Source organism: Petaurus breviceps, unplaced genomic scaffold (assembly GCF_028583685.1).
Source record: "Petaurus breviceps papuanus isolate PSGF00001 unplaced genomic scaffold, PetGlider_PUasm1.0 90842, whole genome shotgun sequence".
Taxonomy (NCBI): Eukaryota; Metazoa; Chordata; class Mammalia; order Diprotodontia; family Petauridae; genus Petaurus; species Petaurus breviceps.
In genome coordinates this window covers 12,081,469-12,099,057 of record NW_027187358.1, presented here as the reverse complement: position 1 = coordinate 12,099,057, position 17,589 = coordinate 12,081,469, and the positions used below count along the sequence as shown (strand labels likewise).

At 40.6% G+C, this 17,589-nt stretch overlaps 1 protein-coding gene across 2 annotated transcripts in view; it reads right to left on the bottom strand.

Annotated features, from left to right (window-relative positions):
- PPP1R21 (protein phosphatase 1 regulatory subunit 21) overlaps window positions 1-13,202 on the bottom strand; it is a 108,491-nt gene extending 95,289 nt beyond the window's left edge. The window contains exons 1-2 of one of the 2 annotated variants that reach the window (XM_069071665.1): window positions 12,948-13,202; window positions 107-175 (exon numbers count right to left, since the gene is read on the bottom strand). In XM_069071665.1, the coding sequence (XP_068927766.1) occupies window positions 107-175; window positions 12,948-13,004 (126 nt within the window). In that variant the 5' untranslated portion in view covers window positions 13,005-13,202. Of the gene's footprint in view, window positions 1-106; window positions 176-6,401; window positions 6,472-12,947 lie in introns of those variants that run through there. The other variant, XM_069071666.1, reaches the window with a different exon arrangement.
- Window positions 13,203-17,589: the final 4,387 nt, after the last annotated feature.

Sequence of the window (17,589 nt, the reverse complement as noted above, 5' to 3'; positions counted from 1 at the left end):
AAATCAGTGGCAGAGTTGGGACTATAACCTAGTAGCAATTCCTCGGTAATCTACATTAAATACAATCAAACTCTAACTTCAAATATAAAACACAAGCCTCTTATACCTTTAATGCAGCAGAATTTGCTTGTTCATCCACAACACCTTTTTTTAGGACCTGGTTCTGAGCTCGAAGCTGAAAATATAAAAAGTATTCATTAATTTCAAATGTACATAAGTATAAAAATAATGTATAATTTGTTTCAAGAATGTTTCTGAAAGGTACTAAAAACTCAGTCTTCCAAATACAGTAGCATAACTACTCAGCACGCATGTGTGGACACGGATACAGATACACACACACACACACACACACACACACACACACAGAGTAAAAAACCTCAATGAATCTGCTGGTTCTTTTTAGTCCTGGCAAACTGATTTTCATTTCCTTCACAGTTCTTAGTTTGCCTACTCTTCAATTATATGGATGAGGTTTCTCCTGTACAATGAACAAATTATGCCACTGTAATAGAATAAAACACCTAAGAAAGACATGTTACTGTGTCTACAAATTTCATTGCTCATACAAACTGACAAATATTTAATGAGTGCTTACTATTTCTAAGATAATATATTTGACTGGACATCATAGGATCATAGATACAGAGCTGGAAGGGACCTTAGAGATAGATACAAAAAAGATATTCTTACAGTGTAGCTAGGGAGACAGGATATATACTAATAATTAACAATACATATAACTGCTAAAAAAAATAGCAAATACAGTGAGTGCTGCAGGAGCTCAGAAGAGGAAGAAACCAATATGGGCTGAACAGTTATGGAAAAGGTATGAATTGGGCTGGTTTCTTCAGAGGAATGGTAGAATGTAGATAAAAAGAGAGGTAATAGAAGGGCATTCAACTACAATGAGAGAACATGAACAAAGACAATGTATTTTATTCAGTTTGGCTGAGGTACAGAAATCAAGTACTAGAACCCTAGGAAATAAATATTAGAATTCTTGGAAATCAAAGCAGGTTCTTTTCTGAAGAACTGAAAACTTAAAAGAATGTGGCCATTCCTAAGTCTCCAAAAATCTAGGTGTCATCTGGAAAAGAAAGAACAGAAATGCTTCTTTGTTCCCCAAAAAACCTAAAGAATTTTAAAATACTGAACACTGAAGTTGAGAGCCCATAGAAAACTAGATAAAGAATAGAATAAAGAGAATTAAGCAGGATCTTCAAAAATAGACTAAAAGAATATGGTGACTTCGGCTATAAAAACAATAACGTACATTTGGATTGTGCCATCCATGTTAGTTCATGTTAAACGATTGCATCTATATATAACTAACTGAAGTACTAAGAGATTGAAAGATAAAGAAAAAAGTTTCCAGTAATCTAACTTAAAGTCTAAACTAAATAATCAAAGAATAACTACCTCCAAACCTCACAGTCACAAAGAAAGGACTGAAACTTAAGACACTGACACCAGTTTTCCAATTGCCCAAAAATCAATCAACCAACCAGTATTTACTGAATGTCTATTTTGTACAAGACACTCTTAAGTACTCTCAGGAAAATACAGAAAAGAGTTAAAAAGAGATCTTGTCCACAAGGAGTTTGTAATCCAGATAAGATGAATGGACACATGTAAAGATACATGGGAAAATGAGCCCAAAAAAAGGGGATAAGCTCTCAAAAATTAAAGTCTGAAGACACGCAGAAACAATTTTTTATTCCAATAGGATATTGGATCAATGAGGATGGGATATACACAGAAATCAACTGCCAAATTAGATTTTTTTTAATATGTCTAACAGATAGTACAGATAACAAAAAGTAAATACAAAAGTGTGGCAAGGTCTAATAATAATAATGGTGATAATAATGATAGCAGCTAGTATTTATGTAGCATTTTCAGATTCACAAAATGCTTTACAAATATTATCTCATTTGATCCTCACAAGAACCCTGAAAAGTAGATGCTGTTATTATGCCCATTTTATACATGAGGGAATTGAAGCAGACAGAAGTTAAGTGACTGGCCCATGTTCACACAGCTAATAAAAATGTGTCTGAGGCTGGATTTGTAAGAGATGTTCCTGATTCCAGGTCCAGAGCTCTATCCACTTTGCAACTCAGCTGTCATAAGGCAGCTAGAATTGAGAAATTTCTAGGACTCAGAAATGCTGATGTTCAGAATGAATTAAAGCTGACATTAAATTCTAAGGATAAGAGGAAAATTATTTTCAAAGGAAATATAAAACCACTGCTCTTAAAATGAGAAAATAAAAATATACAATTTTTTTTAATCTTATTTTACCTCATTTGCTTTTTCTGCCAAGAGGAATGAAGATTATACTTGAGGGAATATAATAAGAATTAATAGCGGCTTGTAATCCAAGATAAAATAAGAAACTATTAAGAGAATGGGCCCTGGATGGTTTTAGGTCACCCAGTTCAAATGAAAGACATCTTGGCAGATTTAAAAAAATAAAAATAAAAACCTGGCAAATGTGATCCCTGAGCTACCATCAAAGGAGCTTGTAAACAAAGTGAACATAGGCCATAACATAGGACTAGGGAGGAATAAATATTGTTTTGATTTAAAAAGAGAGAGAGAGATGAGAATAGAGAATGCAAAATTGAGGTCAGTGAGCTTGACTTTGTCACGTTTTAGGAAGAACCCTGACAAGCTGGAGAACACCCACAACAGGACAAATGGAATAGTGAAACGCCTTGGACCATGCTATATACACAAGGATTAGTTGAAGAAATTGGTAGTATTAAAAAAAAAAACTTAGGAGGGATACAAGTATCTGGAGAGAAGTAATATTAGATTTGGTGTGTTGGGTACTGGAGAAGACAAGCAGGCTTAATGGATGAAAGCTGAAGTTCCTTAATTTTAAGGAAACTTTGCTATCAACAGAGCTATATAAATGTGGAATGGGCTACACTAGACCACAGGTTCCCAAAGTGGGTGATACCATCCCCTGGAGGACACGGGAACAAGGACGGCAGTAGTAGCCTCAGGTACAATTGGGGGGCATTGAATAAAAATAAGGGGGCAATGGAAACATAAGGAAAGAAGAGAAGAAAATTCTGAAAAACTATTTGTACATGTTTCTTCTGTTGTGTAACGAAATTAAAGTCATAGTGATCACATTATTTTCCAAATAAACACATAAAATGCAAGTTAAAATCAATCACTGGTAATGTCTACTGACAGGTCTTAACAAGCAAGTGTTGGCAAACCAGAGTATCATGCATCGAAGTCCAGCATGCATTGACAGGAACATGTGAGTTTAATGACTTATACCATACTATATGGTTATATCATGCAATATTGCATCATCAAAATTTCAATGAAGGTTTAAAACCCACAAATTTATAATAAACTATTAAATTTAAGATGTACCATTTTTTTAATTTTATATTTTTTTGAAATGATGTAAATTTCTCAAAAAAAAAAACCTATTAAAGCATTAAAGAAAGTAGATTTCCAAGGGAGTACTGAGTAATTTTCTTTTTAAGGAAATAGCACGCCAAATAAGTTTGGGAACCTCTGCACTAGAAGGTGGTAAACACCACCCCACCCCCATAATGGAGGTCTCCATGAGGAAGATAGATAATAATTTGACAGGAATATGACAGAAAAAAATTCTTGCTCATACCGTGTTTCCCTGATAATAAGACACTGTCTTATTATTTTTTTGGACAGAAAAACACCAGAGGGCTTATTTTCAGGGGAGGGCTTATTTTAATGAACATTGACAGCAATTTTAATAAACAGGTAAATGTGAACAAAAAAATGTACCAGCAAGCAAATCACTGGGGAAGAACAGGATGACGCGCTCACTGCTGCAGCTCTGATTGGATGCAGCTCGGAGCACGGCGTGCGTTTCACGGGGGGGGGGACAGTGCATACAGAGGGTACCGTAATGTAGCGTGTAGCGCAGGGGATCACCTTCACTACAGTAGCAATCTCAATAGGGCTTATTTTCGGGATAGGTCTTATTATCGGGGAAACACAGTATATAGTTTGAACTAGAAAGATTCCAAGGTTCTTTCCACAGATACTAAGATTCTGTGACATATGCTATTATCACAAACATATCAATAAAATGTAATCATTTGTTACATATGCAAACATGGTTACCTAAAATAAAGTGAATAAAATGGAATCTATTACAAAAGTCTTCTTTCAGTGTTTATGGATTAGTTTACCCATGCAATGGTTTGAATGCCCTTTTATGATACACTAGCTAAGGGGCCAACAAACTATAGTTCACTGACTGTTTTTGTATGGCTTGTGAGCTAAAATAAAGACCACTCAGTTCACTGGCTTTACAAAAGAGGAGCAGAACAAATCTGGCCCATAAACTAGTTTACCAAACCCTGCACTAGATTACATTATTACTGACAATATGGAGCACAAACTCTTTCTGAGTATTGTTGTTTGGAAAGCAAGGTGACACAGTGGAATGCTAGGTGGCACAGTAGATAGAGTACCGGCCCTGGAGTCAGGAGAACTTGAGTTCAAATGCAGCCTCATGTGAATATGAGCCTCACGTAGCCTAGCTATGTGGCCCTGGGCAAGTCACTTAACTTCACTACCTACAAATAAACAAAAAATCAAATACTGTTGTCTTTAAAGGACACAACTCTGACCATTTTTTTTAGTGTATCTACAATGTCTCTCTCTTGTTTGGTAGATAGAGGATGATATAGGTAATGACACCTGACAGTTTCAAGTCATTATAATTGTACTTTTAAATCCTAACACATTTGATAAATCTATGCTTCAGCATCACTATTAACACTAGTCCTCTCAGTACCTTCATTTTCAGATCTGCAAAATGGAGGACTTAAAACATATGATTTCCAAGAACATTGAGAGCTCTTCAACTTATATTTAACATTTAAAACCCCTCACAATGTGGCCCCTTCCTACTTTTCAAGACTGCTTACATTTTATTCCCCTCTTGGAATTCTACAATCTAGGTACATTGCCTATTTGTCATTCCTCAAATCCAACAATCGCATCTCCCAACTCTATGCATTTGCACTGGCATGCCTAGAATGCTCTCATCCTCCACCTCCAAGTCCTGCATCTTTGGCTTTCCTTCAAAACTCAGCACAAATTCCATATTCTACAAGACATTCTGGGCTCCATCCTCCCTTTAGTTCAATGCTAATGCCTTCTCCCTGAGAATATCTTCCATTTACAATGTATAAATCTTGAATGTACACAGTTATTCACATCTTTTCCTCCTTGAGAAGAGGGAACACTGTTTTTGTTTTTGCCTTTCTTTGTAACTGGCACTTAGCAAGATACCTGCCACAAAGAAACACTTAAATTCTTCTTGACTCAAAGACTAATGGAACAGAGGTTAGCACATTTCTATTAGCTGTGCATTAAGAACATTAACTCTGAAAACCAAGTCTGTAATATCCTTCTTTTCATCAGCTTCTTTTGGAAAAACTGATCAGTTCTGACACTGTTTTCCTATCATGTTCTTCAAATGAGATAAAATGCATAGTCCTAAATAGAAAGCAAGTCTATTTCCAAACTCTTCTACATCTTCAGCCAAGCAATCTTCCTGTACAGATTTTTTGTTTGTTTGTTTCAGGGCACTCATCATTGACCAGACAGACCTCTGTGTGTTTGATCAACAAAACTTCTACAAAATCTCATCATCAGATGAGACCTTCAAGGCCAATTTGTCCAATCCATGCCCATAAAAAGAATTCCCTCTCCAATATACATAAAAAAAGATGAGCATTCAGCTTTTCCTTCCTTGAATTTTTCCAATGAGTGGGAACACAACTTAATGAAGAAGGCTCTTCCATTTCCATACAATGCTAATTATGAAAAAAGATTCCCCTTACAGAGAACCTCAATTTCCTTCATTGTAATTTCTACTAGGTCTGCCCTTTTAAGGCCAAGCAGACCAGAACAAGTCCATTCTTTGCTCCATATAACAGTCCTTCAGATACCTGAAGGCAACTATCATGCACCACAAATTTTTTCTCCTGGGTAAACATTTCATGGACTTCAATCCGTCCTCCATCAACATTTACAGGATGGCTCACCAGGGAATTCATTCTGAAACAGTGAATTTTTTGATATCTCCTACTTCAATAACCAAAGCTGGGCTCTCATTCACTTAATAGGTTGTTGGTAAGTGAAGCACCTCCCCTACAGAAATTTAAGATGATAAGACATCATCCACTCAGATATCACTTTAGTTAATCCTCATTTCAGAAGTTTGAAGGTATCAGAGGATATCACTGATGAAATATAAGTTATCAACCAACTCTGAACTCAGGAACAAGCAGTGTAAGGTACCTGCTAATATCTGAAAAAATTCAGATAGTCTTTGTCCCACGGGTAGGGTCTGGGGAAACTCTCACCTTGTCTTCCAGTCTTAGCCTCTGATGAAGATAGTCTATCCTTAACTTATCACTTCAGGGGATAAGATCGTCAACTGCTTAAGACAAAATCAATTAAAATAATTTCAATAACCTGAACAACACCTGAACTACATCTTTATCTAGAGTGAGGCTCTATGGTATTCTGTCTCTAGTATTGTGATTTGAAGGACTCTTTATTACAAGACTCTTAAAGAGCTATGAGAAGAATACTCAAGGTAGTGATTAGAAGAACATCTAAGTAACTAATTCATTCAGAGCCTCAAACAGACTGTAGGTTAGCATCATTTTAAGATGTCAGGAACCCTAGATATTAAAGACCACTCCATGTAGTGTAGTGGAAAAGGTAATAGAACAGGAGTCAGGACACCTGGGGTTGAGCCCCTGCTCTACTACATATTACCTGTGAAGTCTCATGGGGTCTCAGTTTCCTCATCTGTAAAATGAAAAAGAGCATGATGTAGTGTGAAGAGCACTGTATCTGCAAACAGAAGGCCTGGGTTTGCATCTCCTGGCTCTGCTTCTTAATATCTTCCTAACCTTTCTGAATCTGTTTCCTCATTTGTGAAATGAATGAGATGGACTATACAATCTTTTTTAAAAATTCCTTCTAAAAAATATAATCCTAGGAAAGCCTTGTCTCTGCCATTAACTAGATGTATGTATCATTTAACCCTGTGGGCCTCAATTCCTTCAGCTGTAAAATTATGAGATGAACCAAATAGCTCTTGGGGTTTTTTTTTTTTAACTGAAATTCTATCATTGTAATTCTTTAAGTGTCTGGAAAGAAAAATATATAAAAACATAATTCTATTCCTACCTTCCCAAATATCAACTATCGTGTTAAAAATCTTCCTAAAGGCAGGATCCTCCCAAAGGCAAATTTAAGAAACAACAATACTGCAAAGAGGTAGAAAGATAGTCCTGGAGAAATAACTGAAGTTCAATCTCCCTAATGTTTTTCCCTGCTCTAAAAGTAGTTTTAAAAGAAGGTGTGTTATTCTAAGTGCAAACATACTACTCCACATACACTCAGTCAGCCCTTACCTAAGAACAGCACAAATATTTGAAGATATTCTATATCCTGAAAATTTTCTGGAAGGGCACCAGTGGGTCCCAGCAGGAATGCAAAAGCTCCAGCAAAAAACTGAGGATCCACAACAGATTTAACAAAAAGAAAAGGATAGAAGATTTCTGTTACAATAGGAGTAGAAGTAATCAATTAAAGTAATCAATACAAAACCAGGTGTGAAGATAGTATTTATTCTTGGAACAACTATAGTTTCTTCTTGAATCTAATATTGACAGAGGAATCCCCCTGTTCTGGCTTCAGACCAGAAAACTCTTCTGAAAATGCACTCTTGAAATTTATCAATAATCTCTTTCCTAAATGGCCAAACAAATGGCATTCTCCTCAGTCTAAGTTTTCCCTGATCTCTCTATAGCATCTGACTTTGATCACCCCTTTTCTATAAACTCTCTCTTCCCTTTGCCTTAGAAGACACAACACCATGCAGGGTTTTCTTTTAGCTCCCTGATCAATTATCTGTGTGTCTTCTTGGCTAGCACCTCCTCACATCAAGGGAATAACTTAAGGTTTAGTCTTTGGCCCCAGTTGTCTCTCTTTGTACTCTCTTCCCTGAGAAACTAATTATTCTCATAGCTACATCTATTTTCTCTACAAAGATGACTCCCAAATCTTTATCTCCAGCCATGATTTTTTATTCCCAGACATATATCCAACTGCATACTGGCCATTTTCACTTAGCTGTCCTCCCCTTCAAGTGGCTTAGATGATCTCCAAAACAATAAGGCCTGTCAGAGCACCAGCCCTACTTCTAGACTAGCCCTCAATACCACTAAGGGGAACAAGTCCTATAGAAAAGAGGACTTCCATTTCAATTATCACAAACATCAACAACTGACAAACTGCCACCAATGAACAGGTAATTCCAAGAGTCAGAGAAACAGCAGTGCCCCTGAGACCACTATCCCTGCTTCCAGCTTAGCCCCTGCAGTCATAGTCCAGGAAAAGAATGCTGATGGATAAGGAGCTTGCCATCTCTGCCAACACCAACCTACAGACAACTACCCAACCAACTACCACTGACAAGCAAGTTAAGTCCCAAAGCAAGAGACAAAGAATCACTCTCCACACCCCACTGCTAACTAACCCCTATAGCCACAGGACAGAAAAGCAATTATTTCTGCAGGGGCTATAGCCCCAACCTCCTCAGAAACCACAGCTACTAAAAATCTGGAGAAGAAAGTTCTTGCTACTATCAAATGGTTCAATATCAGAAAGCAATATGGTTTTGTGAATGGAAGTGACATTAAATAAGATGAATTATCATCAGCTTTGCCCATGTACCCAAGGATCATGGGGCCTTCCACATAAGGTACAGCTGAAATCTCAGATCTATGTTATCTCCCCCATTAGAATGTGAGTTCCTCAAAAGCAGAGACTGTCTTCTTTTCTGTTTGTATTCCTAGCACTTTACACACTGCTTTAGTGCTTAATAAACATTTTTTCCTTTCATTCATGCATTCATTTTATGTGCTGGGGACACTCAACATGTCAAACTCAACATCTTTCCCTTCCAAAAAGTAGTTTCCCTCCTCCTCTCCAGATTTCTCCAGCTGCTAGTGCCCTGCTCAGTGTAGTGCCTGGGACAGAGGAAGTACTATAATGGTTATACCCTATCTTTTCACCCACCATCAAAAATAAATTTACATTTATTTTATATATACTTATATGTGTAAATATATTGCCTACCCCAATAGAATGGAGGTTCCTTGAGGGAAAAGATTGTTCAGTTTTCGTCTTTGTATCCTCAGAGTCCAGTACCTGGCACATACAAGGTACTTAATGCTTGGTGATCAACCTCCTTACTTTTGTCAGTAGCACTACCAAACCTCAAGGTCATTTCTGAATTCTCCCTCCTATCCAAAAATCCAATTAAACACACAGGCTTTTCCTCCTTACTTCTGCAATATCCCCTTCTTCCAATTCCCCTTTACAACACTCTAGTCTGGGGTGTTAGAAATGGGAATACCTTCATACTTCACTCCAAGATTATTACAATAGCCTTCTCCCTCTCATATACCTATACTACACATAAGTACCAGATTAACCTTTCAGAAATACCACTTTCATTACATCACTCTTCTGTTCCAAAACCTTCTATTACTCCCCACGGTCCATAGGACAAAATCCATACTCCTTAGACTTGACTAGCCATTTAATAATCCTACATACTGATAATGAGTAAATTTGGTAAACTTTTGATCATATTGCTTCCCCAATCAAAAGTTTCACTGGCTTATTGAACATAACCCAAACAACTCAGCACTTCCAGATCCCATCTTATTTTTCTATTCTAGAAAAAAAAAAGTACACAATTTCCCACAACTCCCCATCATATACTCTCTACTCTGGACATGCTAGTCCCAAAACATACCCTATGCTTGCCTACCACTATTCCTTTGTTCACACTACTTCCTCCACCTAAAATGTGCTTCTCCCTTCTCTCTCAAAATTCTATGCATTTTTCACAACCCTACCCAAATTCCACTTCCTCCATTATCTTCCCCAAACTCACAGCTGGAAATAAATTCTTTCTCCTCTAAATTCTCACAGGATTTTGTAAATGACTCCTTTACATTTCTTCACATTCTATGTGGAAGTTATTTACATTTTCATCATATCTCCATCAGGTTTTAATTAGTGTGAGGGAGAGGAAAATTCTTCATTTTTGTAACCCCCAAAGAGCAGAGTGTCATGCAAAGAACAGATATAAACTGAAGTCTGTTACATGACAAACCAGGCCAGAACTCTGTTCAACCTTGTTTTCCAATATTCCTCACCAGTCAATCAACAATCATTTATTAAGTACTTACTAAGTTCCAGGCACTGGGAATAAAAAGAAAGACAAACACAGTCCCAGCTACCAATGAGCTCACATCTAATGGAGGAGACATACAAATAACGATGTCAATGCAAGATATATGCAGTGTAAATGAAAAGTAGTCTCAGAGAGAAGGCGCTAGTAGTAAAGGGAGAGGACTGGAAAAGTTCTGCAGAAGGTGAGATTTAAGCTGAGTCTTCAAGCAAGTCAGAAATGTCAAGAGACAGAAGTGAGGAAAGAAAGCATTTCAGGCATAAAGGACAGCCAGTGAAAAGTCACTGAGTTGGGTGATGGAGTGTCATGTGGTGTATGAGGAGCATCAAGGAGGTCAATGTATCTGGATCACAAAGTTCATAGAGAGGAGTAAGGTGTAAAAACACTAGAAAGGTATGAAGGGGCCATTCTGATCTCTTCACTCATAATGTTCCAGTTCCTTGCCCAAACAACAAGAAATGTCATCTCCTTTCCTCTAATAACAAATCCTAACCAACTTTTAAATAACCTAAACTCTTTCTCCTCTGTATTCCTAAAGCTGTTACCTTGTACGTTGGCATTAATCATATCCTGCCTGTATCTTAACTTTTTAATATGCATGTCTTGTCTCTTTGATGAGGCTAAAGTTCCTCAAAGAACATGCCATGTATTTCTCTGTATCTCCCTCTGCATCTAGTATTATACAACAATAAGAAAGCATTTTAGTATAGTCAGTACCAAGTACTGTATCAAGCAGAAATTCAATATATCTAAGTGGTGTGTCTATAGAGTAATAAAAATTTAATATGGTTGGTTGAATGTGGGTATTTTATTTTTAAGATTCCAACCTTTAAACCATGTTCTATATCTTTTCCTACACACTTGTTCCAGGGCTTATAAAAGGCCTTTTGAAACTCCTTCAAAGCAAGTTTATCAACCAGAAAAGTTAGTCAATCTCATTACTATTCACACCTTGGGAAGTATGTTGTGTCATTATCACTGTTGTTTTTAAGTAACAAAAATGGAGTTATCCAGTTTTGTAATGTGCCAGGTGGCATAGTGAGATAGGAATGCTGGACTTAGAGTCAGAAAGACCTGAGTTCAGATCCAGTCATTAACAAGTTTCATGACATTTACAAGTTTCATGACCCTAGGCAAGTCACTTTATCTCTGTCAGCTTCCTCAACTATAAAATGGGGATAATAACAGCACTTAATTCCCAGAGTTGTTCTGAAGATTAAATGAGATTTTTGTTAAGTACCTGACTCTACACAGAAGGCTTGTTCCCACTCTGGCCACAAAAAGTTTTTGGATTTTTAAAAAATACAAAGCACAGAGATTTGCCACCATTTAAGATATTATAGGATTCAGAGTTGAATGGGACCTTAGAGAAAAATCATCTATTCAAACTCCTTCACTTTACTGATAAAAAATAGGAATTTCAGAAAGTGTGTAACTTGCCCAGGGTCACTTAGGTAGTTGAAAAACAAGGATTGGAATCTGGGTATTTTGACTACTGCACATCCAGTGCACTTCCAAGATATTACAACTACTTCATTCAAAAGAATGTGACCTACGCTCTTAAGGATGAGACAAAACTCACTTAGAGGTAGTTTTGTAGTCACATCATTATAGAATGTCAAAAGTTAGAAAGGACCCCATCCAACCAGTGCGTATGCTTTAAAAATGGGTTACTCTGTCTTATGGCTTGTATAGCTATCAGATGAATGAAGCAACCACTAGATAAAGAATTCTTTGTCTCTGGATTCTCAGTACCCTAAAAAGGAAGTAAGTGCCTGGGTGCTTGACTCCCTACACAAACGCAGAGGTTCTGAGTGCCACCGCGGGAAGCCACAAGCTTTAATCCTCATTCCATACTCTTAAGGACTCATCCCACACCCTCCCCTGAAACAAGGCTGATAAGGAGTTCCCAGACCTAAATGGGAACACCCCTTCAGCCCGCCAAGACCACGGGCAGGGGAGCGAGCATGACAAGCCGGACAGGGTCCCCCGTTAATGTCATTCAACAAGTGCAGGAGCACCGCCGAGGATAGAGATGGCTGTAGACTCAGCGCAGCTGCCCGGCTCGGAGCTGGACACGCAAGAAGGTGAGGCCCGGATCTGGCCGGGGCTCACGGAATCTTCTCAGAGCAGACCCACCAATGCTGAGTACATCTACTATTCCACGCCCAGGAAATCAGAAAGGTTCCAGGGGGAAGGGATGGCCCCCAACATCCTGATGTCAGTGCAATCGCCAGTTCATTCTTGTGGGAAGGCTGAGGGGGTCCTCCTCCCCATCGCTTGTCTGGGGAAACTGAGGTAAAGGGCAGGGGAAAGCAATCCACCTGCCCTGCACCCCGAGCCTCAGGGACCGAACCCTGGACCTGCAGGCAAGGAGGCGCCAAACTCTGCCTCCATCCCTTCATCCCCGGAGCCCCGAACCCCGCCCAGCACCCCCACCCCTGGCCCTGGGCTGCAGGTGCACAGAGCGTCAGGGGGATGGGGGCCGCTCCGGGAGCGCCCGCTAGCCCCTTTCCCCGGGAAGCCGCCCTCGCCGCTACTATGGCAACAGGAGGCGGCGGGGCCGGGGTCCCTCGGGGCGCCGTCCCGGTGGGGGGGCGGGGGCGGGGAAGGGGGGGCTGGCTACCTTCGAGTACTCCTGAGCCAGCTTCTGGTACTTCCCCTGCAGGTCCGCCGCGGCCATCGCGCCCCCCGCACCGTCCGGGCCGGGCTGCCCGGCCCCAGTCCCGTCCCCTCCACCCTCAAGCCCTTGAGGCTCTCGCCAGCTCGGCTCCGCCAGCGCCCTCACTGGGCACCGGGCTCTCGGCAGGTACTCGCCGCCGCCTCAGCCGCCGCCACCGCGTAGCCTCCACTTCCGGGTTCGCCCAAGGGGAGAAAGGCGGGGAAAGAGCCCGAGAAGGGAGGGAGGTGGAGAGAGGGCGGGCGGACGTCGTGGGGCCGCCGCGGAGCCCCGCCTCTCCACGCTGGGGGACGCCGCCGCGCAGCCTCTCCACCTCCGGCGCCACGAGGAGCTCCGCCTTGGAAGCCCCAGGGGGCGCCATTTTGACGCACGGCCCAAGATGGTGTCAAAAGCGAGGGGGGGGCGGGAGCTGCTGGAACCGGAAGAAGCTTATGGGGAGGGCGGGAGGGAGAAAGGAGGAGCGGAAGGAGTGAGACAGCGGGTGAACTCATCCATCCGCTCTTTGGTTTCCATGGCAACAGCAGGGCAACTCGGGGAAGCCTCTCCTCTCTAGAGACGGAAAGATTCCAACTGCGCTACATCTCGGCACAGGGCACGGCCGTCTCCGCATGTCCTTGGAATCTCTACAGCTAGAAAAACAGCCCACCCTCCACGCGATCTTTGTACATTAGGGTCGCTTCCCTGCTGTCTCCCCCCTTAGGCCGTGAACTCCGAGGGACCAGGGTCTGGTTTTGCCAGCGACTGGGACAGGACAGGCACTTCATGAAGATTTATTCACTGCCTCCCACCTGCCTCAGGGCCTTCTCAGAAAGGGGGGGGGGGGTGAAGTGTAATAGAATTTGGGAAGACGTGAAGCGCTCCCACTTCATTTACAATTTGTGTCTGCCACTCGAGGCACGTTCAGGAAGAAGTAAAGCCAAAACAGTTATGTCTGGAATCTCTCGGGGTCTTCTTGCTTTGATTTATTACGTCATCACCACCGCTGTCGTATGTGGTCCTTGGTTTGACGGTAGAGATAGTTGGGCAATAAAGATTTAATTAGTGCCTGCTAGTGACAGGCACTACTAAACACTGGAAGTGCAACTATGAAAACCAAATATGTCTCCTGCTCTCAAGGAACTAATAATCTAATGGAAGACACAAAAGCATAAAGGGGGAACGGGGTGCAGCAGCAGGAGGCAGCCAGTGCAGGAGAACAAAGAAGTCCAGAAGAGTTCAGTTGGGTGGGAAGGGAATGGCTTTCCTGGGCTCCCTCCTCAAAGAAAGGAGGAGGAGCCTTCCATTTTCCAATCCGAGGAGGATGGAGGCCCCAGGAGCAAAGGATACTGATGAAGTTTGGGTTAAGGGGCTGCAAAGTGAAGAGCTTCCCCGGGCGTGATTGAGAATCCCAAAGAGTGCATCTGGGTAGGAAATGACCCGTATATATCACCTTCTCTCCTTCCTTGCCAAAAAACCAAAAACCATGCCTCAATAAAGTCAACTTTTCATCCCTGTTTGTGCTGCTTAATATAATTAAGATTATATCCTAATCTTCCCAAATCAGCCTCATTGTATCTTCTTCCCACCACCACATAATGCCAAGATTCTGTTTTCAACATTTTTTCGGTAGCAAAGGAAGTGGAGTTGAGATGGTCATAAGGTGAGTCTCTGTTAGAGAAGATCCTGGATCTCACCCAAGGTAAAAGTCCCTGAAGTCTCTAGAGTATTAAGGTTGGGGCAGGTACATATTGGAGACTGGCAGCTCCTCTAATATATTCCTAGAGTCTTTTCCTTCAGCAACCTGAAGTGGGACTGGCCTCTTTCACGTTCTTTCCAAAGCTGGAAGCCAACTCAAGACTTCAGACTCACTTAAAGAATGCTGAAAGGGAACTCTTCAAAGGGGAAATCCATCTTGAAGAGACCACACACACACACAAAGACTGGCAGAGAACAGAGAACTGAAGCTCTTGCCTCTCACAAACTTTACCCACCTTTTATGCAAAGCAAGGCCTTCATCTTCACCAATAAGGAAAGAATCCCATATCAATGGCCTTTGAGACAGGGGTTCCATTTCAGAGTTTGAACTTGAAACCAATGCTGGTAGTTGGTTTGGGATTAACAGCAAGATAATTGATTGCTTGTTGAGTGACAGAGGAGTTGAAAAGAGTGAGCAGGGAGTGTGATCTCTAGCAGAATGCTTCAGGGATCCTTCTTTGGACCTGTACTGTTCATGATTTTTTTCTTATTGTCTTGGATGAAGGGATAAATGGCAATTAAATTTGATTGTTTATTAGTTTTGTAGGTGGCTTGAAACTAGGAGGTATAACCAAAAATCACAGTAAGGATATAAAAAATGTCTCTAACAGACTACAATGATGGACCAAATCAAATATGATTAAATTTAATAGGGATACCATAAAATTCTTTGCTGGGGTTAGAAAAAGTCACTGCATAAATAATGTGTCATTTTTAGAAAGTGATTCTCTGGACACAAAGTTTACTGAACCTGGCGGTTTCATGATGTGTTGTGGTGGAACCATCTCAAAGAATTCAGATTCAGACCACCTCTAATCCAAGTACAAGCATTTATTTGAGATTGATGCCTCTCATGAAGCAGGCTAAGTTTCAAGAGGAACCAGCAACTTCAGAGAAAGCAAGATAGATTTTCATAGGGTAAAAATGCAATTACATAGCAGAAATTATGAATATGAAAAAGGCAGGAGAAGTTTGTTAAGGGATTAGGTAATAAGGAAGGGGTTCCATAGTGGAACTTGCATGTGATTACCCACCATGCACACAGAAAAACCCATTTGGGTTTTATATGAACATAGAATAATGATATTATATTAAGCTTTTCTTCATCATAAGTTCACCTAAAGGATGGCTTTTAATATTACTGCACAGGTGCCTACTTAGGGAAGAGTCTCTTCTATTGTTTTGGGGTCCACGTCATACTTGGGTATCCTCATGGTGCTGCTTTCTGATTGGCTGAGTATTGTGGTCCTGTCTGAGACTAGATGGATATGATTGTGGTTGAGTGCATGGGCATACCTATTCTTTCTATGGGAAACATGAGGAATGGTCCTGGAGACAGTGGCTAGCTAGGAGCAGTAGCTAGGATCCCATCACGTGGACACGCCTGCTGTTTCTGTGAGAAATATGAGTTCATGGACACACCTGTTGTTCTAGTGAGCAGTGAGGCATATATGAAGAAGTTAGGATATTGAGTCAAAGTAGGGGAGAAGGGGAGACAGGAAGGTGAGTAGCTAGGTGGGGCAGTGGACCTGCTGTTCAGTGGGGCCTATAAGGAAGTTAGAATACTGGGGCTGGGGGCAGCTTTATTAGGATTCCATCACTTGCACCTATAAGAAAAGTCAGATCATTTTTATTATGTACAACTTTAAAGGAGATGGAATTTTCCGAAGAAAATTAAGTTTCTTATTTCCTTGTACCTGATCTTATAAATAAATGGGTAGTCAGCAACAAAGTCATCTTTTGTGATTCAGAATCCCTGGTGCTGGCACCTCTATAGAATCAGCATCTTCTGTGATTTCTGAACTTGTCTGTAAACATATGAAAAACTACTCATTTAGTCTTTCATGGTTCAAGTGAAAAAAGATCTGAGGGTTTTAGTGGATGGAAAGCTGAACAGAAGTCAATAATTAACTGGGGTTTTGGGTCCAGATTCATGATTTCATTGGAGTGGAGAGTTCTAATACACACTGACAACTGCTTTGTAATTTATATCATTAGAGATGCCTAGGACACTAAAAGGTCAAAAAATTTGCCCAAGACACGGTGTGTGTCAGAGTTGGGACTTGAACCTAGGCCTCCCTAATTTAGAAGGCAACTGTTTACCCACCATACCCCTATGCCAGTATGAAATGGCAGCCAAAAAACCTAACCCAACATTAGTCTTAATTAAGACAGACACAGTAAAAAGCCTTGAGATTATGAAATATGATAATGAATGAAGGAACTCTTCCTGTTCAGCCGGTAAAGACAATAAGGTTTAAGGGAAGTATGACTGGTGTGTTCAAATATCTGAAGGACTAATGAGAAGAGGTGTTAGAATTTATTGTTCTGCTTAGCCCCAAAGGGTACAATTAGAAACAATAAGTAAAAGTTGTTTTAAAAAAAGACTTTAATGAAAGAAAAACATTCTAACAATTAGAGGTATCAAAAAGTAGAATGGCTACTCTGGAAAGCAATGGGTTTCCCTACCTTGGAGGTCTTTAAGTAGAAATAAGTAGAAACTAGATAACCACTTCTCAGGCATGGTTTGGAGAAAATTCCTGTTCAGTTAAATTGGTTGATATGATCTCTAAGATCTCTTCCATCTGTGATAGTAATGGCAATTAAAGATTCCCCTGTATTGGCTTGGTTTTCAAATTGATTGTATTAAAACCCAGAGTTTGTTAATCCCACCTGTGGGATGGGCTTGTTGATGTGAAAAGAAAGTCCTGAACTGGGAGGAGCTGGTGATGTAGATTTGGAGAGACAAGAGAGAGGCGGAAGTTCTTTTTGGAAGCAGCACCTCGTGGAGAGAGAGAGACTAAGAGATTGCTGGTGGCCGCTTTGAATTGCCCTGGACTTTTGAGACCTGCCC